We start from the raw sequence: 27,390 nt of genomic DNA, 5'->3' as shown, positions 1-27,390 counted from the left end.
AAAAAACGAAGAAAGAATTAGTCAATAACTAAATCATTTCAAAAAAAAAAGTCAATGACTAACTTTTCAACCTTTACCAACATATATAATAACACAGTAGAAAAGACTTTAGGGTTTTTTTAATTCGTTAAGATTATACAAATAATAACCTTGTTTATTTACTCTTCCTATATATATATCCATGCATGCAAGCTTGGAATAACTCAAACAAAAACACACCATATATACTTATCATCACTTGATCAACAAAAAAAGATGAATTTAGAAACTCTTAAAATGTTCAATTTATTTCAATCTTTATTACAAAACCCCAAGTTTAACAATGTTCTCCCATTGTTCATTCCTTTATTGCTAGTGGTGCTATTTTTGCACAAAAGTTTTTCTAGCAATGGAAAAAAAACACCACCATCTCCACCAAAACTACCAATAATAGGGAACCTTCACCAACTTGGTGCTTTAACACATCGATCACTTCGAGAATTGTCTAACCGATACGGAAAACTTATGTTGCTCCATTTCGGCTACCAACCAACCTTAATCGTATCATCAGCAGATTTAGCTCAAGAAGTTCTTAAAAGTAATGACATTATTGTCTCTAATAGGCCAAGTTCTAGCATTGCCAAGACATTTTTCTATAATGCTACGGATATGTCTTTTTCTCCTTATGGGGATTATTGGAGGCAAATTAGAAGTATTTGTGTGTCTAAACTTTTGAGTACTAAGAAAGTTCAATCTTTACGAGTTATAAGAGAAGAGGAGACTTCTTTAATTGTTGAAAAAATTAAGCAATCTAATGGTTCAGTATTTAATTTGAGGGAGATTATTATGAGTTTTACGAATGATTTGATTTGTAGGGCATCTTTTGGTAAGAAGTATATTGAAAATAATGAGGGGGGTGGTAATTTTAAGAAGCTATTGAATGATGCTATGAAGTTGCTTGGGAATAATAGCTTTAAAGATATTAGCCCTTGGCTTGGTTGGATGGATCGACTTAAGGGTTTAGATTGTGAAGTTGATAGAGTTTCTAAAGGATTGGATCATATTCTTGAAAATGTTGTGCAAGAAAATCAAATTAAAATGAATAATGAACAAAATAACATAATTCATACTACACAAGACCATTACAATGGGATGAACTTTGTGGAGATTTTGCTACAAGCTCAAAAGGACAAAAAAGTTGCACTTCAACCTCATAGCATCAAAGCTGTTATAATGGTAAGGAGATTTTAATTCGGTTTCTGTTAAGATAATTTATCTCAAATCAATGAATTTAAGATGGTGTGTACACTTTATAAGTCATTGGAGCCCTTCCTCTCAATGTCATATGGTTTTGAGACAGTATCTCCTTGGCTTATGAAATGTATGCGCCTCATGTTTCTGATTATATGCTAAAATTATTAATAAGTCCAGCTTAATTTAACAGTTTTTTTACCCAATAAAAGGCTTTAAGAATTTATACAATTTGTACACTAATTGATTATGTACATTAACATTGTTGTGTCATTATGTATGCAGGATATGTTTATTGGTGGGACGGATACAATATATACACTTATAGAATGGGCAATGATTGAAATAATTAGACATCCCATAGTTATGAAAGAATTAAAGGAAGAGCTTAAAAAAATTGTTGGAGGAAAGGGCACAAAGCTAAGCGAAGATGATTTGGAGAAATTAACGTATTTAAAAGCCGTGGTGAAGGAAACACTTAGACTACATCCTCCATTTCCTATGATTCTTCGAGAGTTTTCAAAGGATGTCAATATAAATGGTTATGACATAAGTGCGGGAACACATGCAATCATAAATTTATGGGCAATTCAGAGAGATCAAGTTTTCTGGAAAGAACCAGAAGAATTTATTCCAGAGAGATTTCTAGACAACTCATATGATTTTAACGGTCAAAATTTTAATTATATTCCGTTTGGAGCGGGAAGAAAAATATGTCCAGCTATAGGATTTGGTGTAATCAAAGCCGAGTTTGCAATTGCTACTCTTATACATGAGTTTGATTGGGAGACACCCAATGGGAGTGCGATTGATATTACTGAAATAAATGGTCTGGCTGTACAAACAAGAGATCCTCCTATGCTTATTGCAACTCCGGTTGTAAGCAATTAAGAAATTGTTAAATTTATTACGAATTTATGTCGTTTTCTTAATTATTCCACTTTGATGTGAAATAAATAGATGATTATGTGTATTTAATATTGTTGACTAATTATTCTAAGCCATTTAGATTAATTGTTTTAAGTTTTAAGTCAATAATATGATATATTATGCTGATTTGGTGTTGTTAAAGATAAGCTCTTAATTTGTTAATTAAATTGTTTTATACTTCTTCTAAAACAATACTTTGAATTTGTCTCTCAAATTCAAATGATACTTGAAGGCTTATTACGATTTAATTTTTTGTTGCTCCTAATTAACAAGCTCTAGAATGAGTTAGGAGTATTTAGAGTTGTCTCTGACATTACGTAGTAGCAAAATATAAATTATGGGCCCTGAAAATTTAAAATTATATTTACATTTGGTGTTTGTAAATTTATTTATTAATACTTTAATTTATTAATTTTTTATTAATATATTAAAATATTACAAAATTTTATAAATACATGGAACCTACTAGAGGTGTTCATTCGGGTCATCCGGTCGGTTTCGGATGGGTGTAATTCGGCTCGGTCGGATTTCGAATCGGTAAATTTTCAGTTGTATGCAACAACGAGTCATACTCGGGTCAGATCGGTTAGTTACGGGTCTGTTTAAACAATGGTTGTTCGCATTATCGGGTACAAACTGGTTTGTTATCGGTTGAAATTCGAGTCGCGTGTCAATCGAGCTCGGGTTGTCATCGATCTAACATTAGTTCAGTTTATTCTGGCACAAATCGGGTTCGAGCTTTATTTTTCGAGTAGTTATCGGTTACGAACAACTATTGATCGGGTCCATATCGAAATAACTTAATAGTCGGGTTTTTAATTGATGTATGCTCATTTACTTACACAAAATAATTACTAATTTTTTTATCAGATATGGCAGATCAATTTATTTCAATTATTTTATATATATATATATATATATATATATATATATATATATATATATATATATATATATATATATATATATATATATATATATATATATATATATATATATATATATATATATATATATATATATATATATATATATATATATATATATATATATATATATATATATATATATATATATATATATATATATATATATATATATATATATATGAGACTATTATTTAACAATGCATCATGTTGCTACTTTTGATAATTGATTGAATATTAAAACTCAATAATCAAAACTCGATTTGTTTGAATGAATAACAATAATCTAAACTATCTTATAGGCTATTACATGCTTAGTCTTATGAGTGTTATTGAAAACTCTAAACTAATAGTCCCTCCAATTCAGAGTAATTATCTCGATATCTTTTTAGGCTTGTTATTAACTTATTAGAAATTTAGAATATATTACTAGAGGGAGAATTTATGCAAATTCCAAATGAGACATTTGTTTTTAATTAGAGGGAGTATAAGCTATTAGAATATACATTACTCTATTACACTAATAATCGATCGTATTTCTATGTTTGAACTGAAACTTATTATAATAAAGTGAATTAGATTAATCAAGTAATCATAACCATTTTATATGATATTATGTATTTATACTTATTAGTGACCTTGAATACTTTAAACTAATAAATCTATTACACTAATAATTGATCGTATTTAATTTATAAAGCTTAATAATGTTCGGAACTAGAGCTATTGGAGTGAATGAAACTAATAGAAACTCAACGTTATAGACTATCATTGACAGTTAACTCAACGTTATAGACTATCATTGACAGTTAACTCAACGTTATTACTTATTAATGATCTTGAATACTCTAAACTAAAGTAATTTATAGGCTATTAATAATCGATCGTAATTCAAAGTTCACTTATCGTAATTCGATCTATTATAGTAAATGATACTAATACTTCACATTTTTTGTTACTTTGAATTAAATAGCCTAAATTATACAATTTGACCAAATTCAATAATAAAAATATTTAATATTTGATATACAATATTTATATTACTGAAATAAATTATTTTAGATAACTAATTGTCCAATTTGATGAATATGTTATTCAATTGATACATCACTTATTCTAAGTCGTTGATCTTTGTATATAAACGTGTGAGATCTTACCATCTTAGCAATCCATGAGTTGTACTTGCACAAAATGTTATTGGTTACTAAGATAGCACACGGATAAGGTGTTTTAGATGTTAGATTTATAATGCTAATATCGGATCAGTGGTCAAGAAATTGACACGTCACTCTCATTTGATAAAAAAAAGGAAATTTAAAAAAATTTAAAGAAAATTATCTTTTTTGAATTCTAGGGGGTCAAAACACAATTTTCAGAATAACAATGAACTTCAAAACACTACATTACTCCCCTTCTCTCTACTCTGAAAAAAAAATAACCCAACATAATTCAGTCCCTGCCGCCTGCCACTCTTGCCACTCTCACCGTGACTGCCTGCCGCCGGTGGCCCAGACGCTGCTCACGCCTCACTGCCTGCCACGCTGCTGTCGAGGGTCCATTGTCTTCTTCACAAAAACCATAAAATTAAAATTTTGATTTTTTAGGTATTTTCCTCTTAATCCTAATCTTAATCTTAATCTTAATCTTAAATTCTTAATTTTGTTGTTCTAATCTTTATTCTTAATTTTGATTCTTGAATTTTATTAGAATGTTGTTTCTTGATTTTTTTTAATGTTTTTTGAGTGATTGAATCTTTGTTATTGTTAATGTATTTGTTGATGTATTTGCTCATCTTGAATAGTTGAATTATTGAATATTTCTTGATTTTAGATATATGTGCTTCGAGCCATATCCAGAAGATAATTTGGAGTTTATTAAGAATAATGAAATTAAGCATTATTAATTAAGAATTTCTAAACCATTGTTGTACTGTTGTTGTTTCTTAATAGAAGAAGATGATATGCTTTTTTTTTGAGTGGAAGATCATATGCTTAAGTTAATAAATGTAAGGAGTGCTTGATAATCTGAGAAGTTGGAGTGCTTCATAATCAAGACAAAAATTTTTTGTTGTACTGTAATTTTTTGTTCGTTCTTTATGTAAATTGATTTTGAACATTGTTGACTAAATTTTTTCTTTGTCACTCATTTTTAATAGCTTATTATTTGGAGAAGTATAAGATAGTTTGTATTAGTAATCTTGAATATATATTAGTGTATGATTTTGTTCAAACAATGTTCAATACTTCTATTGAAAATTGAAGATGGTTTTGAATTTGTTCAATCTCTCATTCTTAATTGTAGAAAGATGAATGCTAATGAGACAAATGAAGCTAATGGTTTTGAATTTGACAATATTTCTAACACGGGTAATTTGTTAATCTAATGGTTCAAGTACCTTATAGGTATCATTGTTTTGCATTGTGTTCAATATTGAGATAGAATACTAGCATGTGTATTATTTTTGTTGAAATTAACAGCGTTTGAAGAGTTACAAACTAGTGCATCCACTCCAAGGAATGTCAACCCGAACCCTAGACAAGTTGTTGCTGAATAAATGTTAATTTTTGGTTTAAAAGCTTGATATTTGTATATTTACATTAGATGGATGTATAAGTGATGGATGTAAATTTTTGGGGTAAAAAACTTGATATTTGTATATTTAAATTTGGTGGATGTATAAGTGATGGATGTAAATTTTTTGGGTTAAAAACTTAATATTTGTATATTTAAATTTGGTGGATGTATAAGTGATGAATGTAAATTTTTGGGGCTTAAAGCTTGAAGAATTGGTGGATTACTAACATGAAATATATAATTATTAATTAGTAATAGAAAGCAAGATAAGTCTAGATTGAAGTGTTGAAGAAACATCTAAATTTTGTATTGTTCCACTTCAGTATGTTTCTAAGGTTTTTGTAATGTGCTTATTGGTTTATAATTGATATCAATATCATGGGGAATCTTATTTATTTATGTATAATCTTGTTTACAATGTTTCAATATTAGAAATTAGTTTTCAGATATTCAAAAAATCATAATTAGAAAACTGTAATTGGACCTAATTTGCTGAAATTAGGTGAAAAATTGATTCGGATTTATAACAGTTCGATTAATAATCGGTTCGGGTTTGTATCAGTTCGGGATAAAAATAGTTCGATTAATAATCGGTTCGGGTTTGTATCAGTTTGAGTTAAAAACAGTTCGATCTTAATCGGTTTTAGTCAGGTTGCATTCAGTTACGTGCATAATTCAGGTCGGATTTGACTCGGGTCGATCACTGTTGAGTTCGGGTAACATTGGTTATGTCGGTTATTGATAGGTCGTTTTACTACCAAAAATAATTCCTAATTCACCTAACTAGTATAGTTGGGAAAGTAGGGTCGAACCACTGTGGAAGGACAAATAAAGTCACAATTTGAACCAAGTTCACTATTGCTAACAATCAAATGTTGGATTCTTGTTTATCTAAGTATAACGCAAAAACAAGAGATGAATAAAATTCAATGATTAAAAACCTAGGGCTAAAAGGATTCACTATGCATCGATCATGATTCATGAACAACAATTGGGATAGGAATGAATATAGGCGAAGGAAGATGTTGCTCTCGCAAACAAATTCGACAATCAAACAATAAAACAAGCTATCGCGATTAAGGCTTAATTGTTCAAAGAAGGAAATCGTTCACTCAAACTCGCAACTCTCGCTTATAGAGTTGAGCGAATAAAACTTGCAAATTGGCCAAACATGCAATCAATCTAAAACCCATCAATTGAATCGCCTAGACAAACCAAATTTAAATCCTAAAATCGAACAAGAATCATGACCTTTTGCATAGTTTCACCAAACCCTAGAAATAAAACTACTCACTAAGCATATTAAAACTAATTAGAGATTCAACAATTAAATTCATGGAGAAAATCAAATTCAAATTAAATGTAGAAACAAACATTCAAAGATAACAACGATAAACAAGAACAAGAAATTAGAATTGAAACTAATACCTTCAATATAATTAAAATTACAATGTTCAAGTGTTGATTAACAATCCCCCATGACAAGTAATGTGTTAAATCTTTTCAATACCGAACCCTCAAAAACAGAGAAAAAAAACTTGTCTCCAAAATTCCTCTCAAAAGCTATTTATATCCCCCTTAAAAGAGATCGGAGGATATGGGAAGTTACAAAAAAAAATAACTGCTTGACCCGGCCGGGTATGTGGAAACCCGCCCGGGTACGCAGCAAAGCATTTTAATCTTCAATGGAAGCCTGGCCGGGTATGTGGAAAACCACCCGGGTATGAGAGTCTCACCCGGCCGGGTATGTGGAAACCCGCCCGGGTATGAGAGGCTCACCCGGCCGGGTATGTGGAAACCCGGCCGGGTGCGTGTGGCAACTTTTTCCTCCAAATAGCGTCTTCAAATTCTTCTAAGTATCAAGTGCAAACCCGGTCGGGTATGTGGAAACCCACCGGGGTATGAGAGGCTCACCCGGCCGGGTATGAGGAAACCCACCCGGGTATGAGACCTGGTCAGCACAAAAATGACCTTTGAGTAGCTTATGACCTTCCAACTTGCAAATCTCGCTCCAAGAGTCGATTCCTAGTATAATTAGAGCTTTGTACCTACAAAATAGATAAGAAACAAACACTCCAACCAAGCATAAAAACCAATAGAAAATTGAGCAAAATACGCGAGAAATGCTATGAAAATACAATGGGGGCATGGTAGAAAATAATATATAAAATACACACATCAAACTCCCCCGAGCCGAACCTTTGCTTGTCCTCAAGCAAACAAGACAAGGTTCTAAGAATAAAAGTATGCTTCACCCTATAAAAGCAACATCGCAAAACACTCGTGATCACATCCTCTCAATCAAAGCATTCAAATAGTTCAATACCAATCCAGGAGTAAAATATCATACAAGCGAATTCAAGCCTTATCACTAAGGAATAACGAGAAATCAAGGAAAGAGTTCTCACGGGTGACACTCCTCTATCTGTGGCGAGTATAAAATGTACTCGATCGCTCTCCGCCCACAAATATGCAAAAGATGTGCATATGAATGAATTTTTGTAGCCTAAAATGCTAATAAGGCACCCTCCCATCTGAACAACACTCATGTGTTTAAAAGGGAAATAATATCACTCGACCTATAGAAGTCGACTCGAAATGCATCACATACTCTTAAATCTTGGCAAGATATTAAATCGAGGAAACACATATAACTGCATGATTGTCAAGAAGGTCTTTATTAAGCTTGTAATGGGGTTTGGGTCAAAGGTAGGATTCAATTTGAAAATATGCGAGCTGAAAGTCTATTTTGGGGGAGCATAATCTAAAAAGTAACGTAGCCTAAAGATGAGACTAAAACAACTCCAAATAACTTCAACTCATAACTACCGAACCAACCCAACTAATGGAAAGCACCGTCATATCATCATCAAACGATAAAAGATTTACAACTTGCAAAGGCGAAAATGTACAATAAAATAAAAGATGTGAGCCAAGAGGGTTTTTGAATTTTTTTTTTTTTTTTTTCTTTTCTCCTTTTTTTTTTTTTTGAATTGAAACTACATAAATATGAATAATGAAAAGATGGTAACATATGACAACCCAAGAGGGTTTTTCTCCTCTTTTTAATTTCTCTTTTTTATGTTTTTTTTTTTTAGAATTGAAATTGAACAATGAAGAAGATGATGATATATGACAAACTAGATAAGCACACTCCAACAATGAGGAAATAATCAACCTAACTTAAGTACCCCATGCACGTAAATGTGAGGCAGATGACAGAATATATACCGCCCACTAACTAACCAATTGCTCCCCCAAGCTAGACTTGGGTTGATCAAATAGGGTCAAAAGGTTTATAATGCGGTTAGTTATGAAAGAAAATGTAGGGCTTAAAATAAAGGATCAAATGGCAAATAAAATAAAGGATCAAATGGCAAATAAAATAAAGGATCAAATGGCAAATCATGACTTTGAAAACAATTTTGCACGGCTTCTAGCAAGTGAGGGCCTTCTATCATGCTCATCATGCAATTACATAGCTAACAAGACCAGTACCAAGCCAAAATGGAGATCAGTGATACACCAGGAACTAATCGCTCAAGAAGAAAATATGAGAGTCTCACCCGGCCGGGTATGTGGAAACCCGCCCGGGTATGAGAGTCTCACCCGGCCAGGTATGTGGAAACCCGCCCGGTTATGAGAGGCTCACCCGGCCGGGTATGTGGAAACCCGGCCGGGTGCGTGTGGCAACTTTTTCCTCCAAATAGCGTCTTCAAATTCTTCTAAGTATCAAGTGCAAACCCGGTCGGGTATGTGGAAACCCACCGGGGTATGAGAGGCTCACCCGGCCGGGTATGAGGAAACCCACCCGGGTATGAGACCTGGTCAGCACAAAAATGACCTTTGAGTAGCTTATGACCTTCCAACTTGCAAATCTCGCTCCAAGAGTCGATTCCTAGTATAATTAGAGCTTTGTACCTACAAAATAGATAAGAAACAAACACTCCAACCAAGCATAAAAACCAATAGAAAATTGAGCAAAATACGCGAGAAATGCTATGAAAATACAATGGGGGCATGGTAGAAAATAATATATAAAATACACACATCAAACTCCCCCGAGCCGAACCTTTGCTTGTCCTCAAGCAAACAAGACAAGGTTCTAAGAATAAAAGTATGCTTCACCCTATAAAAGCAACATCGCAAAACACTCGTGATCACATCCTCTCAATCAAAGCATTCAAATAGTTCAATACCAATCCAGGAGTAAAATATCATACAAGCGAATTCAAGCCTTATCACTAAGGAATAACGAGAAATCAAGGAAAGAGTTCTCACGGGTGACACTCCTCTATCTGTGGCGAGTATAAAATGTACTCGATCGCTCTCCGCCCACAAATATGCAAAAGATGTGCATATGAATGAATTTTTGTAGCCTAAAATGCTAATAAGGCACCCTCCCATCTGAACAACACTCATGTGTTTAAAAGGGAAATAATATCACTCGACCTATAGAAGTCGACTCGAAATGCATCACATACTCTTAAATCTTGGCAAGATATTAAATCGAGGAAACACATATAACTGCATGATTGTCAAGAAGGTCTTTATTAAGCTTGTAATGGGGTTTGGGTCAAAGGTAGGATTCAATTTGAAAATATGCGAGCTGAAAGTCTATTTTGGGGGAGCATAATCTAAAAAGTAACGTAGCCTAAAGATGAGACTAAAACAACTCCAAATAACTTCAACTCATAACTACCGAACCAACCCAACTAATGGAAAGCACCGTCATATCATCATCAAACGATAAAAGATTTACAACTTGCAAAGGCGAAAATGTACAATAAAATAAAAGATGTGAGCCAAGAGGGTTTTTGAATTTTTTTTTTTTTTTTTCTTTTCTCCTTTTTTTTTTTTTTTTTGAATTGAAACTACATAAATATGAATAATGAAAAGATGGTAACATATGACAACCCAAGAGGGTTTTTCTCCTCTTTTTAATTTCTCTTTTTTTTGTTTTTTTTTTTTTAGAATTGAAATTGAACAATGAAGAAGATGATGATATATGACAAACTAGATAAGCACACTCCAACAATGAGGAAATAATCAACCTAACTTAAGTACCCCATGCACGTAAATGTGAGGCAGATGACAGAATATATACCGCCCACTAACTAACCAATTGCTCCCCCAAGCTAGACTTGGGTTGATCAAATAGGGTCAAAAGGTTTATAATGCGGTTAGTTATGAAAGAAAATGTAGGGCTTAAAATAAAGGATCAAATGGCAAATAAAATAAAGGATCAAATGGCAAATCATGACTTTGAAAACAATTTTGCACGGCTTCTAGCAAGTGAGGGCCTTCTATCATGCTCATCATGCAATTACATAGCTAACAAGACCAGTACCAAGCCAAAATGGAGATCAGTGATACACCAGGAACTAATCGCTCAAGAAGAAAATATGAGAGTCTCACCCGGCCGGGTATGTGGAAACCCGCCCGGGTATGAGAGTCTCACCCGGCCAGGTATGTGGAAACCCGCCCGGTAATGAGAGGCTCACCCGGCCGGGTATGTGGAAACCCGGCCGGGTGCATGTGGCAACTTTTTCCTCCAAATAGCGTCTTCAAATTCTTCTAAGTATCAAGTGCAAACCCGGTCGGGTATGTGGAAACCCACCGGGGTGTGAGAGGCTCACCCGGCCGGGTATGAGGAAACCCACCCGGGTATGAGACCTGGTCAGCACAAAAATGACCTTTGAGTAGCTTATGACCTTCCAACTTGCAAATCTCGCTCCAAGAGTCGATTCCTAGTATAATTAGAGCTTTGTACCTACAAAATAGATAAGAAACAAACACTCCAACCAAGCATAAAAACCAATAGAAAATTGAGCAAAATACGCGAGAAATGCTATGAAAATACAATGGGGGCATGGTAGAAAATAATATATAAAATACACACATCAAACTCCCCCGAGCCGAACCTTTGCTTGTCCTCAAGCAAACAAGACAAGGTTCTAAGAATAAAAGTATGCTTCACCCTATAAAAGCAACATCGCAAAACACTCGTGATCACATCCTCTCAATCAAAGCATTCAAATAGTTCAATACCAATCCAGGAGTAAAATATCATACAAGCGAATTCAAGCCTTATCACTAAGGAATAACGAGAAATCAAGGAAAGAGTTCTCACGGGTGACACTCCTCTATCTGTGGCGAGTATAAAATGTACTCGATCGCTCTCCGCCCACAAATATGCAAAAGATGTGCATATGAATGAATTTTTGTAGCCTAAAATGCTAATAAGGCACCCTCCCATCTGAACAACACTCATGTGTTTAAAAGGGAAATAATATCACTCGACCTATAGAAGTCGACTCGAAATGCATCACATACTCTTAAATCTTGGCAAGATATTAAATCGAGGAAACACATATAACTGCATGATTGTCAAGAAGGTCTTTATTAAGCTTGTAATGGGGTTTGGGTCAAAGGTAGGATTCAATTTGAAAATATGCGAGCTGAAAGTCTATTTTGGGGGAGCATAATCTAAAAAGTAACGTAGCCTAAAGATGAGACTAAAACAACTCCAAATAACTTCAACTCATAACTACCGAACCAACCCAACTAATGGAAAGCACCGTCATATCATCATCAAACGATAAAAGATTTACAACTTGCAAAGGCGAAAATGTACAATAAAATAAAAGATGTGAGCCAAGAGGGTTTTTGAATTTTTTTTTTTTTTCTTTTCTCCTTTTTTTTTTTTTTTTTTTTGAATTGAAACTACATAAATATGAATAATGAAAAGATGGTAACATATGACAACCCAAGAGGGTTTTTCTCCTCTTTTTAATTTCTCTTTTTTTTGTTTTTTTTTTTTAGAATTGAAATTGAACAATGAAGAAGATGATGATATATGACAAACTAGATAAGCACACTCCAACAATGAGGAAATAATCAACCTAACTTAAGTACCCCATGCACGTAAATGTGAGGCAGATGACAGAATATATACCGCCCACTAACTAACCAATTGCTCCCCCAAGCTAGACTTGGGTTGATCAAATAGGGTCATAAGGTTTATAATGCGGTTAGTTATGAAAGAAAATGTAGGGCTTAAAATAAAGGATCAAATGGCAAATAAAATAAAGGATCAAATGGCAAATCATGACTTTGAAAACAATTTTGCACGGCTTCTAGCAAGTGAGGGCCTTCTATCATGCTCATCATGCAATTACATAGCTAACAAGACCAGTACCAAGCCAAAATGGAGATCAGTGATACACCAGGAACTAATCGCTCAAGAAGAAAATATGAGAGTCTCACCCGGCCGGGTATGTGGAAACCCGCCCGGGTATGAGAGTCTCACCCGGCCAGGTATGTGGAAACCCGCCCGGTTATGAGAGGCTCACCCGGCCGGGTATGTGGAAACCCGGCCGGGTGCATGTGGCAACTTTTTCCTCCAAATAGCGTCTTCAAATTCTTCTAAGTATCAAGTGCAAACCCGGTCGGGTATGTGGAAACCCACCGGGGTATGAGAGGCTCACCCGGCCGGGTATGAGGAAACCCACCCGGGTATGAGACCTGGTCAGCACAAAAATGACCTTTGAGTAGCTTATGACCTTCCAACTTGCAAATCTCGCTCCAAGAGTCGATTCCTAGTATAATTAGAGCTTTGTACCTACAAAATAGATAAGAAACAAACACTCCAACCAAGCATAAAAACCAATAGAAAATTGAGCAAAATACGCGAGAAATGCTATGAAAATACAATGGGGGCATGGTAGAAAATAATATATAAAATACACACATCAAACTCCCCCGAGCCGAACCTTTGCTTGTCCTCAAGCAAACAAGACAAGGTTCTAAGAATAAAAGTATGCTTCACCCTATAAAAGCAACATCGCAAAACACTCGTGATCACATCCTCTCAATCAAAGCATTCAAATAGTTCAATACCAATCCAGGAGTAAAATATCATACAAGCGAATTCAAGCCTTATCACTAAGGAATAACGAGAAATCAAGGAAAGAGTTCTCACGGGTGACACTCCTCTATCTGTGGCGAGTATAAAATGTACTCGATCGCTCTCCGCCCACAAATATGCAAAAGATGTGCATATGAATGAATTTTTGTAGCCTAAAATGCTAATAAGGCACCCTCCCATCTGAACAACACTCATGTGTTTAAAAGGGAAATAATATCACTCGACCTATAGAAGTCGACTCGAAATGCATCACATACTCTTAAATCTTGGCAAGATATTAAATCGAGGAAACACATATAACTGCATGATTGTCAAGAAGGTCTTTATTAAGCTTGTAATGGGGTTTGGGTCAAAGGTAGGATTCAATTTGAAAATATGCGAGCTGAAAGTCTATTTTGGGGGAGCATAATCTAAAAAGTAACGTAGCCTAAAGATGAGACTAAAACAACTCCAAATAACTTCAACTCATAACTACCGAACCAACCCAACTAATGGAAAGCACCGTCATATCATCATCAAACGATAAAAGATTTACAACTTGCAAAGGCGAAAATGTACAATAAAATAAAAGATGTGAGCCAAGAGGGTTTTTGAATTTTTTTTTTTTTTTTTCTTTTCTCCTTTTTTTTTTTTTTTTTGAATTGAAACTACATAAATATGAATAATGAAAAGATGGTAACATATGACAACCCAAGAGGGTTTTTCTCCTCTTTTTAATTTCTCTTTTTTTTGTTTTTTTTTTTTTAGAATTGAAATTGAACAATGAAGAAGATGATGATATATGACAAACTAGATAAGCACACTCCAACAATGAGGAAATAATCAACCTAACTTAAGTACCCCATGCACGTAAATGTGAGGCAGATGACAGAATATATACCGCCCACTAACTAACCAATTGCTCCCCCAAGCTAGACTTGGGTTGATCAAATAGGGTCAAAAGGTTTATAATGCGGTTAGTTATGAAAGAAAATGTAGGGCTTAAAATAAAGGATCAAATGGCAAATAAAATAAAGGATCAAATGGCAAATCATGACTTTGAAAACAATTTTGCACGGCTTCTAGCAAGTGAGGGCCTTCTATCATGCTCATCATGCAATTACATAGCTAACAAGACCAGTACCAAGCCAAAATGGAGATCAGTGATACACCAGGAACTAATCGCTCAAGAAGAAAATATGAGAGTCTCACCCGGCCGGGTATGTGGAAACCCGCCCGGGTATGAGAGTCTCACCCGGCCAGGTATGTGGAAACCCGCCCGGTAATGAGAGGCTCACCCGGCCGGGTATGTGGAAACCCGGCCGGGTGCATGTGGCAACTTTTTCCTCCAAATAGCGTCTTCAAATTCTTCTAAGTATCAAGTGCAAACCCGGTCGGGTATGTGGAAACCCACCGGGGTGTGAGAGGCTCACCCGGCCGGGTATGAGGAAACCCACCCGGGTATGAGACCTAGTCAGCACAAAAATGACCTTTGAGTAGCTTATGACCTTCCAACTTGCAAATCTCGCTCCAAGAGTCGATTCCTAGTATAATTAGAGCTTTGTACCTACAAAATAGATAAGAAACAAACACTCCAACCAAGCATAAAAACCAATAGAAAATTGAGCAAAATACGCGAGAAATGCTATGAAAATACAATGGGGGCATGGTAGAAAATAATATATAAAATACACACATCAAACTCCCCCGAGCCGAACCTTTGCTTGTCCTCAAGCAAACAAGACAAGGTTCTAAGAATAAAAGTATGCTTCACCCTATAAAAGCAACATCGCAAAACACTCGTGATCACATCCTCTCAATCAAAGCATTCAAATAGTTCAATACCAATCCAGGAGTAAAATATCATACAAGCGAATTCAAGCCTTATCACTAAGGAATAACGAGAAATCAAGGAAAGAGTTCTCACGGGTGACACTCCTCTATCTGTGGCGAGTATAAAATGTACTCGATCGCTCTCCGCCCACAAATATGCAAAAGATGTGCATATGAATGAATTTTCGTAGCCTAAAATGCTAATAAGGCACCCTCCCATCTGAACAACACTCATGTGTTTAAAAGGGAAATAATATCACTCGACCTATAGAAGTCGACTCGAAATGCATCACATACTCTTAAATCTTGGCAAGATATTAAATCGAGGAAACACATATAACTGCATGATTGTCAAGAAGGTCTTTATTAAGCTTGTAATGGGGTTTGGGTCAAAGGTAGGATTCAATTTGAAAATATGCGAGCTGAAAGTCTATTTTGGGGGAGCATAATCTAAAAAGTAACGTAGCCTAAAGATGAGACTAAAACAACTCCAAATAACTTCAACTCATAACTACCGAACCAACCCAACTAATGGAAAGCACCGTCATATCATCATCAAACGATAAAAGATTTACAACTTGCAAAGGCGAAAATGTACAATAAAATAAAAGATGTGAGCCAAGAGGGTTTTTGAATTTTTTTTTTTTTTTCTTTTCTCCTTTTTTTTTTTTTTTTTTTGAATTGAAACTACATAAATATGAATAATGAAAAGATGGTAACATATGACAACCCAAGAGGGTTTTTCTCCTCTTTTTAATTTCTCTTTTTTTTGTTTTTTTTTTTTTTAGAATTGAAATTGAACAATGAAGAAGATGATGATATATGACAAACTAGATAAGCACACTCCAACAATGAGGAAATAATCAACCTAACTTAAGTACCCCATGCACGTAAATGTGAGGCAGATGACAGAATATATACCGCCCACTAACTAACCAATTGCTCCCCCAAGCTAGACTTGGGTTGATCAAATAGGGTCAAAAGGTTTATAATGCGGTTAGTTATGAAAGAAAATGTAGGGCTTAAAATAAAGGATCAAATGGCAAATAAAATAAAGGATCAAATGGCAAATAAAATAAAGGATCAAATGGCAAATCATGACTTTGAAAACAATTTTGCACGGCTTCTAGCAAGTGAGGGCCTTCTATCATGCTCATCATGCAATTACATAGCTAACAAGACCAGTACCAAGCCAAAATGGAGATCAGTGATACACCAGGAACTAATCGCTCAAGAAGAAAATATGAGAGTCTCACCCGGCCGGGTATGTGGAAACCCGCCCGGGTATGAGAGTCTCACCCGGCCAGGTATGTGGAAACCCGCCCGGTTATGAGAGGCTCACCCGGCCGGGTATGTGGAAACCCGGCCGGGTGCGTGTGGCAACTTTTTCCTCCAAATAGCGTCTTCAAATTCTTCTAAGTATCAAGTGCAAACCCGGTCGGGTATGTGGAAACCCACCGGGGTATGAGAGGCTCACCCGGCCGGGTATGAGGAAACCCACCCGGGTATGAGACCTGGTCAGCACAAAAACGACCTTTGAGTAGCTTATGACCTTCCAACTTGCAAATCTCGCTCCAAGAGTCGATTCCTAGTATAATTAGAGCTTTGTACCTACAAAATAGATAAGAAACAAACACTCCAACCAAGCATAAAAACCAATAGAAAATTGAGCAAAATACGCGAGAAATGCTATGAAAATACAATGGGGGCATGGTAGAAAATAATATATAAAATACACACATCAGTTATAAAATTCAGTTGCAGTTCGAGTTCGATTTTGCCCTTTTCAGTTATCAAACGGTTCGAGTGCAGTATTGGTTCGGATAATGCCAGTTCGGTAAACCTAAAAAATTAACATTTTTTCGTGTCGGATAATTTTCGATTTTCGGGTCGGATTTTCGGGTCGGGTTAGATTTGAACAGCTCTAGAACCTACAACTATATTAATCATAAATTTCAATGGCATTCCTCTAATTAATATTTTCTAGGAAAAAATATGAGGCCTCCTGTAAATTGAGGCCCTGAGCAATAGCTCATGGTGCCCCTCATATAGTCAGCCCTGTGAATACTCCTAGTTAGGGGTGTTCAAAACCGGATACCGGGTCGACCCGGTTCCGAAAAACCGGGTACCCGATTTTCCGGATAGCTAAAATTGTATTCCGGATCCGGCCTGGTTTAAACCGGGTACCCGGTTTTGTTTATTTATTTTTTTTTTCTTAATTCTTTTAACAATTTTTTAAACATATAATTCAAATAATATTAAAATACTTAACTAACTTAGTCATAAACTATTAAAATACAAGCATTAGTTAATTAAAATACAACCACAATTCCATAAACTATTAAAATTAAAAAAAAATAAAAAAAAATAAAAAAATAAAAAAAACCGGATACCGGGTACCCGGTTATCCAAAATTCGTGATCCGTATCCGACCCGAATACCCGGTTTATCCGAATTTTGGAAACCGGGTAATTTATCCGCTTTAAAAAATCTGAAAACGGGTTTTCGGATCGGGTTTTCGGATACGGATATTTTTGAACACCCCTACTCCTAGTTGGGTATGCATTTTTCTGAAAAAAAAAACTAGTGATGTCAATTTAAGTAAAACACGCTTATCGAGTTTTGATCCCTGGTTACATGTAGAAAGCAATATATTAATCAATTCATTTAGGTCATTTACAAGTAATATTTGATTTTATTTTGAATTTCAAGTGATATCAACCAACTTTAGTAACATTGCGCTAGATCTGCCGGTCATGCTACTCCTTATTCCTACATCACACAATCTAAGGATCTCCTGCCACAGTAAATGAAATTCATACAAATACAACTATGAACTATATATACAAGACCAACTCTCTTAAGGAAGTTCCCCCGTTCGAAGAAGCACACTTATGGAGAAAATAACATAGTCCGTTCTTGACTTTGACGACGTCCACATAATCACTATCCAGTCAACAATTACTTTTACATCTGCGCCTCCTGGTTTTTTTTTTTTTATTATTCTTTCCGTTACCTAATCAAGTTCTGATACGGAATGTTCACAAAAATTAAGAAAAATTAAATATTTTAGATAATAGATATATTATTTCATTGAATAATAAATTTGATAGAAGAAAAGTGAGGATTACAAACCCTAAAAATTACTATATTCTATTCTAAGAAAGTTAATGAAAAAATATGCAGACCACAACAAATAAAAAAATATTTTTATTAAAATAGTAGAAAACAAATGGGAACCATAAAAATTTTAAAATGTTAAAATGAAGCTAGTGAAATATATATAAGGACCATAAGCATTATTTATTGTCGATTAATTTTCATTTGATTTTCTATATATTTATAAATATAAAACATACTATTTATTAAAACATAATTTAAATATTAAACAACAAATAATTATTAAAACTCAAATGCAAAAAATAAATCAATATAAAAACTATATGAATTAATGATAAGAAATTGTTTTACAAATTAATAATAAATAAATTGTTTGAATAAATAAAAATTACATATGACATTTGCATTAAATAAAATCTAAGAGGATGAAGGTTGAGGAAACTGATTCTGCTGGAACACGGATCGTACAAAGCTGGAACTCGGATCACCGGTGACTACTCATTAAGATTGTAGACTGGCCTCACAGACCAACACAAGTCTTTCCAGCGCACTTCGCCTTACTCGTGCGCGCCTGGGAAAATTTTTCAGGTCACCCATCCTAAGATTGCTCTCCACCAAGCACGCTTAACTATGGAGTTCTTAGCAAATGGGCTCTCATGAAAGAAAGATACACCTTGTTGATATGAGTAGTCTATTAATTTCTTTTCAAGCTAAATCTGGGGTATTACAGATTATGGATGGTTAACGAAAGTCAATGGTGACTAATGATGGTTAACGGTCATTTAGGCCGGTTAAAGGTCATTTGAGTTGATCAACGATCACTTGGCCTGAATGGTGTAGACTTTGATACTTTAGAGGCAGTAATTCGAAAACAAATTTTAAGGCTGTAATTCGCAAAAGCCCTAAACTTGAAGGCTATTTTTGCAAAATAGTCTAAGCCAAATAAAAAAGTTACTCTAGTTAGCTTTTTTTGTTAATTTTTGGTTTATTGACCTAGTTTTCTCTAATAAACAGCCAACAGACAATACAATAATTTACCAAACATCTCTGTAAACAGCTGACTTTTTTAACTAGCTTAAAAGCCAACAAAAACAACAAACATTTTGAGCTAGTCAAACAAGCCAACTAAAGGAGCCCTACAACTAACATTTAATGGCCAAACATCCCTTACGTAAATTATTTAGATAAAGGATGTGAAGAGTGCATGCGTGCTAAGTAGACCTGGGAAAACGGTCGGTCGGTCGGGTTTTGGGTCGGATCAATTTCGGTCGGGTCATTTTCGGGTCGGGTCATTTTCGGATCAGGTCAGTTTCAGGTCGGATCACTCTAGGTTTCGGGTAGGTTCGGATTGACCCAACGGGTTACCATGGAACATTAGAATATCCAATCGACTAATTCAACATAAAAAAAAAATCATTAAAATGTCTAAAAAAAATCATTAGAGAAATTACATGTACAATTTTCAAAAAATAGTTGGTATGTCAGGTTCATTTAAGTGCATGAAGAATAGGGGAATTAATACTTATTTTGAAAGACTTGTAAAATACGTGCTTTATAGAAGTTATTTTGTTTATTATATTTGTAACGTTAGATAAAAATGACGTTAAAATTATCTTCACAATTTTCATGTTGGAAAGATATACAACTAACTAAGTACTTATTTCGTCTTATAAGATACGCGTTTTATAATTTAGGGTAGCGACATTCGTTTTTTGAAAAGCTCATTCAAACGTGCGAAACGTTCGTATAAATTATATTGATTTGCTTACTGAAATGTAGAAGAATTAAAAACTCATTTGACTGATTTAACAAGATACATGTATTCAATTAAGATGATTATAACGTCCTGTTTTTAAAGAAAAATAATTACGATGGCTAAAAAGACGTTAAATACGTGTTTTTTGAGATCTATTGATGAGTTTTAGGGTTCAAGTGATTTACTCAATATGTTGAGATACTTTGAAAACTAAAATTTTATTTGAAATGAATTCTAACATTGAAATTACTCTAAAAATTGATATTAAATCTGTCAAAACGGGTCGGTTTCCGGTCGGATCATTTTCGGTCGGGTAATTATCGGGTCGGTCATGTTTCGGATTAAGTCACTTTCGGGTCGGTCGGGTTCGGGTTTTGTCGGGTCGGGTCCCGGGTTCATTTTCGGGTCGGATCAAATTTTCCCAGGTCTAGTGCTAAGCATCCAAGAGATAGGTTTTCTTTGACCGACAATAAAGCATCTATAATTTTTGAAAAAAAATTCATTGTGATTTGTGGGGCCCGTATAGACATGTTTCGTCGTGCGGCACTAGTTCTTTTTTGAGGATAATTGATGACTATTCTAGAGCTGTTTGGATTTATTCATTGAATGATGAAAGGGAGGTCTTTCGTATGTTTTTGATGTTTATTGCTATGACAGAAAGACAACTTAGTATAAATGGTAATATAGTTTTTGAACAGGTATGATTTTTCAAAACAAGAAGTGTTCGTACCAAATAATAACCTATTATCTGCTTCATTTAGGTCCCAAAATGGTGATTAATTTATAAAAGTACGAGGTAAACTTAACATTTCTTTGTAGAAAAGTTATATGATATTTGTTGACTATATACTAAATAGTGCAACAAGTGCCCAACAGAAAGTAATTGGTCTTTATTGGCGACTTGTACTCTAGGGCGATTGTAACGTCTACAACCAAGTAGTAACTTTTTGTCCTTGCGATTTTGACAATATTTATTTTTATCGGTCTTTGACACAGAGTAAAAGTTAACAAATTGTTTAAAAATCTTGTGCTTTTTTAAAAATTATATTATTTTTCTAACATTTTATTATTAAACATTTAATATATACTACATAATTTAAAATTGAGACCTTTAATTTTTTTAGAGCCCTGACTCCCTGTGCGGCTGAACATCTTAACATGCTCTGCACCTTTCCTGCCATATCATTTACGTTGTAACATCTCTATTTTAAAAAATATTTTCATGTACCAACATTACTATAAATTTAACTTTTCGTGACGTTGGATTACATTGGATTAAGTGACATTAAAAAATGTCATTTTTTTTTATTTTAAATTCCACTATAGAGTGATTTAGTGACACTTTATTTGGTCTTTAGTGGCATATGTACATAATTGTTACTAAGGCCTATAGTGACATTTATGAGAAATGTCACTAGTTAAATCTTATGTGGCGAAAAACTTTAGTATGATTTTTTATTATGTTGTTGAAAGATCTAATAAATATCACTAAATCCATTATATATATACTATTAAAAATTTAAAATAGCGACATTTAAATTAAATGTCGCTAAATATATCACACTAAAAATAAATTATATAATAATGCAATTTTTTTGATTATACACATCTTTTTTTTTTCTTTAAACATAAGATCTACACAATTTAATTGTTCCATAATTTTCAAAAATACTTGCACAAATCTTGAAATTTGCATATTCAAGGTCACATAGGGAGTAAAATGAAGCAAGCATTATCTATTTTTAAATGAAACGTAACATTATATTCCATAACTTACAGCGTACATATATCTTTAAAATAATGAACATTGTTTACAATTTTCAAATTAAGACTACTCAAAATCAATTGTGTGGAAGATTATTCAGAATTCAGATGCATGTATTTGATTACGAGAAATAGAAAATGAGGAATTGTCGCTTCAATTTAATTCCATATTAAGATGAGTTCCTGTTTAGTTTTGTAAGTCAATTAATTAAGAGCTTAATCTTCTGATTTGTAATTAGTCAAGAGTCAAGTGTTGGTGGAAGTATGTCTTTACTATCTTGCCAAGTTATGAAGTATGATCTATGGAGAAGATGGCTATTTACTATTCCTGTAAAATGCAACAAGGGGTTAGCAGGGCCCGGAAGGTTTTTCCGGAGACCCACTCCGACGCCCAAGTCAGTATCAGTATGAGACAAATTGCCTAATAGGTCCTTCCAAGAGCACTATGGCTGCAAGGTGGATTAATACTTAGGACTTGTTTAGATGTGGGGTCTTTGTGATTAATATCTGAAAAATATTCTTTTGAAATTTAATTAGAAAAATTGTAATCACCCACTTAACGAAATCAAAACCGTAAAGAATGAGAGGAAATTCGAGCGTTACAATTTTCTCATATATATTAATGTAATAAGAAAACTATTGACAATTCCTTGAAAAAGTTTTTACAAAACCCCTTAGTTAACAATCAAAAGTGTTATATATATGTGTGCCAATAATAACCTTGCTTATTCACTCTTCCTATATATATATCCATGCATGCAAGCTTGGAATAACTCAAACAAAAACACACCATATATACTTATCATCACTTGATCAACAAAAAAAGATGAATTCAGAAACTCTTAAAATGTTTAATTTATTTCAATCTTTATTACAAAACCCCAAGTTTAACAATGTTCTCCCATTATTCATTCCTTTATTGCTAGTGGTGCTATTTTTGGAAAAAAGTTTTTCTAGCAATGGAAAAAAAACACCACCATCTCCACCAAAACTACCAATAATAGGGAACCTTCACCAACTTGGTGCTTTAACACATCGATCACTTCTAGAATTGTCTAACCGATATGGAAAACTTATGTTGCTCCATTTCGGCTACCAACCAACCCTAATCGTATCATCAGCAGATTTAGCTCAAGAAGTCCTTAAAAGTAATGACATTATTGTCTCTAATAGGCCAAGTTCTAGCATTGCCAAGACATTTTTCTATAATGCTACGGATATGTCTTTTTCTCCTTATGGGGATTATTGGAGGCAAATTAGAAGTATTTGTGTGTCTAAACTTTTGAGTACTAAGAAAGTTCAATCTTTACGGGTTATAAGAGAAGAGGAGACTTCTTTAATTGTTGAAAAAATTAAGAAATCTAATGGTTCAGTATTTAATTTGAGGGAGATTATTATGAGTTTTACGAATGATTTGATTTGTAGGGCATCTTTTGGTAAGAAGTATATTGAAAATAATGAGGGGGGTGGTAATTTTAAGAAGCTATTGAATGATGCTATGAAGTTGCTTGGGAATAATAGCTTTAAAGATATTAGCCCTTGGCTTGGTTGGATGGATCGACTTAAGGGTTTAGATTGTGAAGTTGATAGAGTTTCTAAAGGATTGGATCATATTCTTGAAAATGTTGTGCAAGAAAATCAAATTAAAATGAATAATGAACAAAATAACATAATTCATACTACACAAGACCATTACAATGGGATGAACTTTGTGGAGATTTTGCTACAAGCTCAAAAGGACAACAAAGTTGCACTTCAACCTCATAGCATCAAAGCTGTTATAATGGTAAGGAGATTTTAATTCGGTTTCAGTTAAGATAATTTATCTCAAATCAATGAATTTAAGATGGTGTGTATACTTTATAAGTCATTGGAGCCCTTCCTCTCATTGTCATATGGTTTTGAGATGGTATCTCCTTAGCTTATGAAATATATGCGCCTCGTGTTTCTGATTATATGCTAAAATTAATAATAAGTTCAGCTTAATTTAACAGTTTTTTCACCCAATAAAAGGCTTTAAGAATTTATACAATTTATACACTATTGATTATGAATATTAACATTGTTGTGTCATTATGTATGCAGGATATGTTTATTGGTGGGACGGATACAATATATACACTTATAGAATGGGCAATGATTGAAATAATTAGACATCCCATAGTTATGAAAGAATTAAAGGAAGAGCTTAAAAAAATTGTTGGAGGAAAGGGCACAAAGCTAAGCGAAGATGATTTGGAGAAATTAACGTATTTAAAAGCCGTGGTGAAGGAAACACTTAGACTACATCCTCCATTTCCTATGATTTTTCGAAAGTTTTCAAAGGATGTCAATATAAATGGTTATGACATAAATGCGGGAACACATGCAATCATAAATTTATTGGCAATTCAAAGAGATCAAGTTTTCTGGAAAGAACCAGAAGAATTTATTCCAGAGAGATTTCTAGACAACTCATATGATTTTAACGGTCAAAATTTTAATTATATTCCGTTTGGAGCGGGAAGAAAAATATGTCCAGCTATAGGATTTGGTGTAATCAAAGCCGAGTTTGCAATTGCTACTCTTATACATGAGTTTGATTGGGAGACACCCAATGGGAGTGCGATTGATATTACTGAAATAAAAGGTCTGGCTGCACAAACAAGAGATCCTCCTATGCTTATTGCAACTCCGGTTGTAAGCAATTAAGAAATTGTTAAACTTAATACGAATTCATTTCGTTTTCCTAATTATTCCACTTTGATGTAAAATAAATAGATGATTATGTGTATTTAATATTGTTGACTAATTATTCTAAGCCATTTAGATTAATTGTTTTAAGTTTTAAGTCAATAATATGATATATTATGCTGATTTGGTGTTGTTAAAGATAAGCTCTTAATTTGTTAATTAAATTGTTTTATACTTCTTCTAAAACAATACTTTGATATTATAAAAAAGGTAAAGAACACTTATAGTATTTTGCACAACGTAAATGACACTTTGAATTTGTCTCTCAATATTATGTCTGTTCAGATGATCAAATTTAAATAATACTTGCAGGATTATTACGATTTAATTTTTTGTTGCTCCTAATTAACAAAGTTTTAGGATGAGTTAGGAGTATTTAGAGTTGTCTATGACATTACAAAGATAATAGCAAAATATAAATTATGGGCCCTGAAAATTTAAAATTATATTTACATTTTGGTGTTTGTAAATTTATTTATTAATATTTTAATTAGTATAATTAATTTTTTATTAATATATTAAAATATTACAAAATTTTATAAATACATGGAACCTACAACTATATTAATCATAAATTTCAATGGCATTCCTCTAATTAATATTTTCTAGAAAAAATATGGGGCCTCCTGTAAATTGAGGCCCTGAGCAATAGCTCATGGTGCTCCTCATATAGACGGCTAAGTGAATACTCCTAGTTGGGTATGCATTTTTCTGAAAAAAAAAACTAATGATGTCAATTTAAGTAAAACACGCTTATCGGATTTTGATCCCTAATTACATGTAGAAAGCAATATACTAATCAATTCATTTAGGTCATTTACACGTAATATTTGATTTTATTTTGAATTTTAAGTGATATCAACCAAAATCTAAGGATCTCCTGCCACAGTAAATGAAATTCATACAAATACAACTATGAACTATATATACAAGACCAACTCTCTTAAGGAAGTTCCCCCGTTCGAAGAAGCACACTTATGGAGAAAATAACATAGTCCGTTCTTGACTTTGACGACGTCCACATAATCACTATCCAGTCAACAATTACTTTTACATCTGCGCCTCCTGGTTTTTTTTTTTTTATTATTCTTTCCGTTACCTAATCAAGTTCTGATACGGAATGTTCACAAAAATTAAGAAAAATTAAATATTTTAGATAATAGATATATTATTTCATTGAATAATAAATTTGATAGAAGAAAAGTGAGGATTACAAACCCTAAAAATTACTATATTCTATTCTAGAGGTATTCATTCGGGTCATCGGGTCGGTTTCGGACAGGTGTAATTCGGCTCGGTTGGTTTTCGAATCGGTAAATTTTCGGTTGTATACAACAACGGGTCATACTCGGGTCAGATCTGTTGGTTACGGGTCGATTTAACAACGGTTGTTCACATTATCGGGTTCAAACCGGTTTATTATCGGTTGAAATTCGAGTCGCGTGTCAATCGAGCTCGGGTTGTCATCGGTCTTACATTAGTTCGATTTTTTCGGTCACAAATCGGGTTCGAGCTTTATTTTTCGAGTAGTTATCGGTTACGGACAACTATCGATCTGGTCAATATCGAAATAAGTTAATAGTCGGGTTTTTAATTGATGTATGCTCATTTTATGGCAGATCAATTTATTTCAATTAGTTTATATATATATATATATATATATATATATATATATATATATATATATATATATATATATATATATATATATATATATATATATATATATATATATATATATATATATATATATATATATATATATATATATATATATATATATATATATATATATATATATATATATATATATATATATATATATATATATATATATATATATATATATATATATATATATATATATATATATATATATATATATATATATTATATATATATATATATATAATATATATATATATATATATATATATATATATATATATATGTATGTATATATATGACTAATATTGAATAATGCATCATGTTGCTACTTTTGATAATTGATTAAATATTAAAACTCGATAATCGAAACTCAATTTGTTTGAATGAATAAGAATAATCTAAACTATCTCATAGGCTATTAGAATATACATTACTCTATTACAATAATAATCGATTGTATTTCTAAGTTTGATAATTGAAACTTATTATATATAATAAAGTGAATTAGATTAATCAAGTAATGATAACCATTTTATATGATATTATGTATTTATACTTATTAGTAAGATTAAATCAATTGTGCAAAAAAATATAAAACGCATTAAGTCGCTGTTACTAACAAAAAAAAAAAATTTCTTTTAAGTCGCTGTTAGTAACAGCGACTTTGGGCTTTTATTTTTTTTTTTTAAGTCGCTGTTACTAACAGTGACTTTGGGCTTTTAATTTTGTTTTTTTTTTTCACTTTCGCTGTTACTAACAACGACTCTTCCCGAGGCTAGGCTTGGATGTACGGACGCTTATTTTGGGAAATAAGTTTTCACGAAGCTTATTTTTGAAATTAAGTTGTTAAATAATCTTATTTTTTTCAAATTTTCGCCTAAAACAGAATATTTGTTCTATACTCGCGCGGAGTAACGTTTTTCGCGATCCGCGAAACTTGTTTTCTG

The 27,390-nt window shown here is 33.3% G+C and overlaps 2 protein-coding genes across 2 annotated transcripts; both read left to right on the top strand.

Annotated features, from left to right (window-relative positions):
* Positions 1-255: 255 nt before the first annotated feature.
* LOC130813603 (cytochrome P450 71A25-like) lies at positions 256-2,121 on the top strand. Its single transcript, XM_057679438.1, has 2 exons — positions 256-1,215; positions 1,516-2,121. The coding sequence occupies exons 1-2, from the start codon at positions 256-258 to the stop codon at positions 2,119-2,121; spliced, it is 1,566 nt and encodes a 521-aa protein (XP_057535421.1).
* Positions 2,122-22,819: 20,698 nt separating this feature from the next.
* On the top strand, positions 22,820-24,895 carry LOC130812994 (cytochrome P450 71A25-like). The gene is made up of 2 exons (XM_057678668.1): positions 22,820-23,828; positions 24,128-24,895. The coding sequence occupies exons 1-2, from the start codon at positions 22,869-22,871 to the stop codon at positions 24,731-24,733; spliced, it is 1,566 nt and encodes a 521-aa protein (XP_057534651.1). The 5' UTR covers positions 22,820-22,868; the 3' UTR covers positions 24,734-24,895.
* The last annotated feature ends 2,495 nt before the right edge of the window (positions 24,896-27,390 follow it).

This window comes from Amaranthus tricolor, chromosome 5 (genome assembly GCF_026212465.1).
Source record: "Amaranthus tricolor cultivar Red isolate AtriRed21 chromosome 5, ASM2621246v1, whole genome shotgun sequence".
Lineage (NCBI taxonomy): Eukaryota > Viridiplantae > Streptophyta > Magnoliopsida > Caryophyllales > Amaranthaceae > Amaranthus > Amaranthus tricolor.
This window is presented reverse-complemented; position numbering and strand designations above follow the sequence as displayed.

What these genes read in the sequence shown, in the direction of transcription:
- LOC130812994 (XM_057678668.1), top strand. Translation starts at nt 22,869, where the DNA reads ATGAATTCAGAAACTCTTAAAATGTTTAATTTATTTCAATCTTTATTA. An exon ending in GCATCAAAGCTGTTATAATG is followed by an intron (nt 23,829 to 24,127) that starts GTAAGGAGATTT and finishes TTATGTATGCAG; the next exon opens with GATATGTTTATTGGTGGGAC.
- LOC130813603 (XM_057679438.1), top strand. Translation starts at nt 256, where the DNA reads ATGAATTTAGAAACTCTTAAAATGTTCAATTTATTTCAATCTTTATTA. An exon ending in GCATCAAAGCTGTTATAATG is followed by an intron (nt 1,216 to 1,515) that starts GTAAGGAGATTT and finishes TTATGTATGCAG; the next exon opens with GATATGTTTATTGGTGGGAC.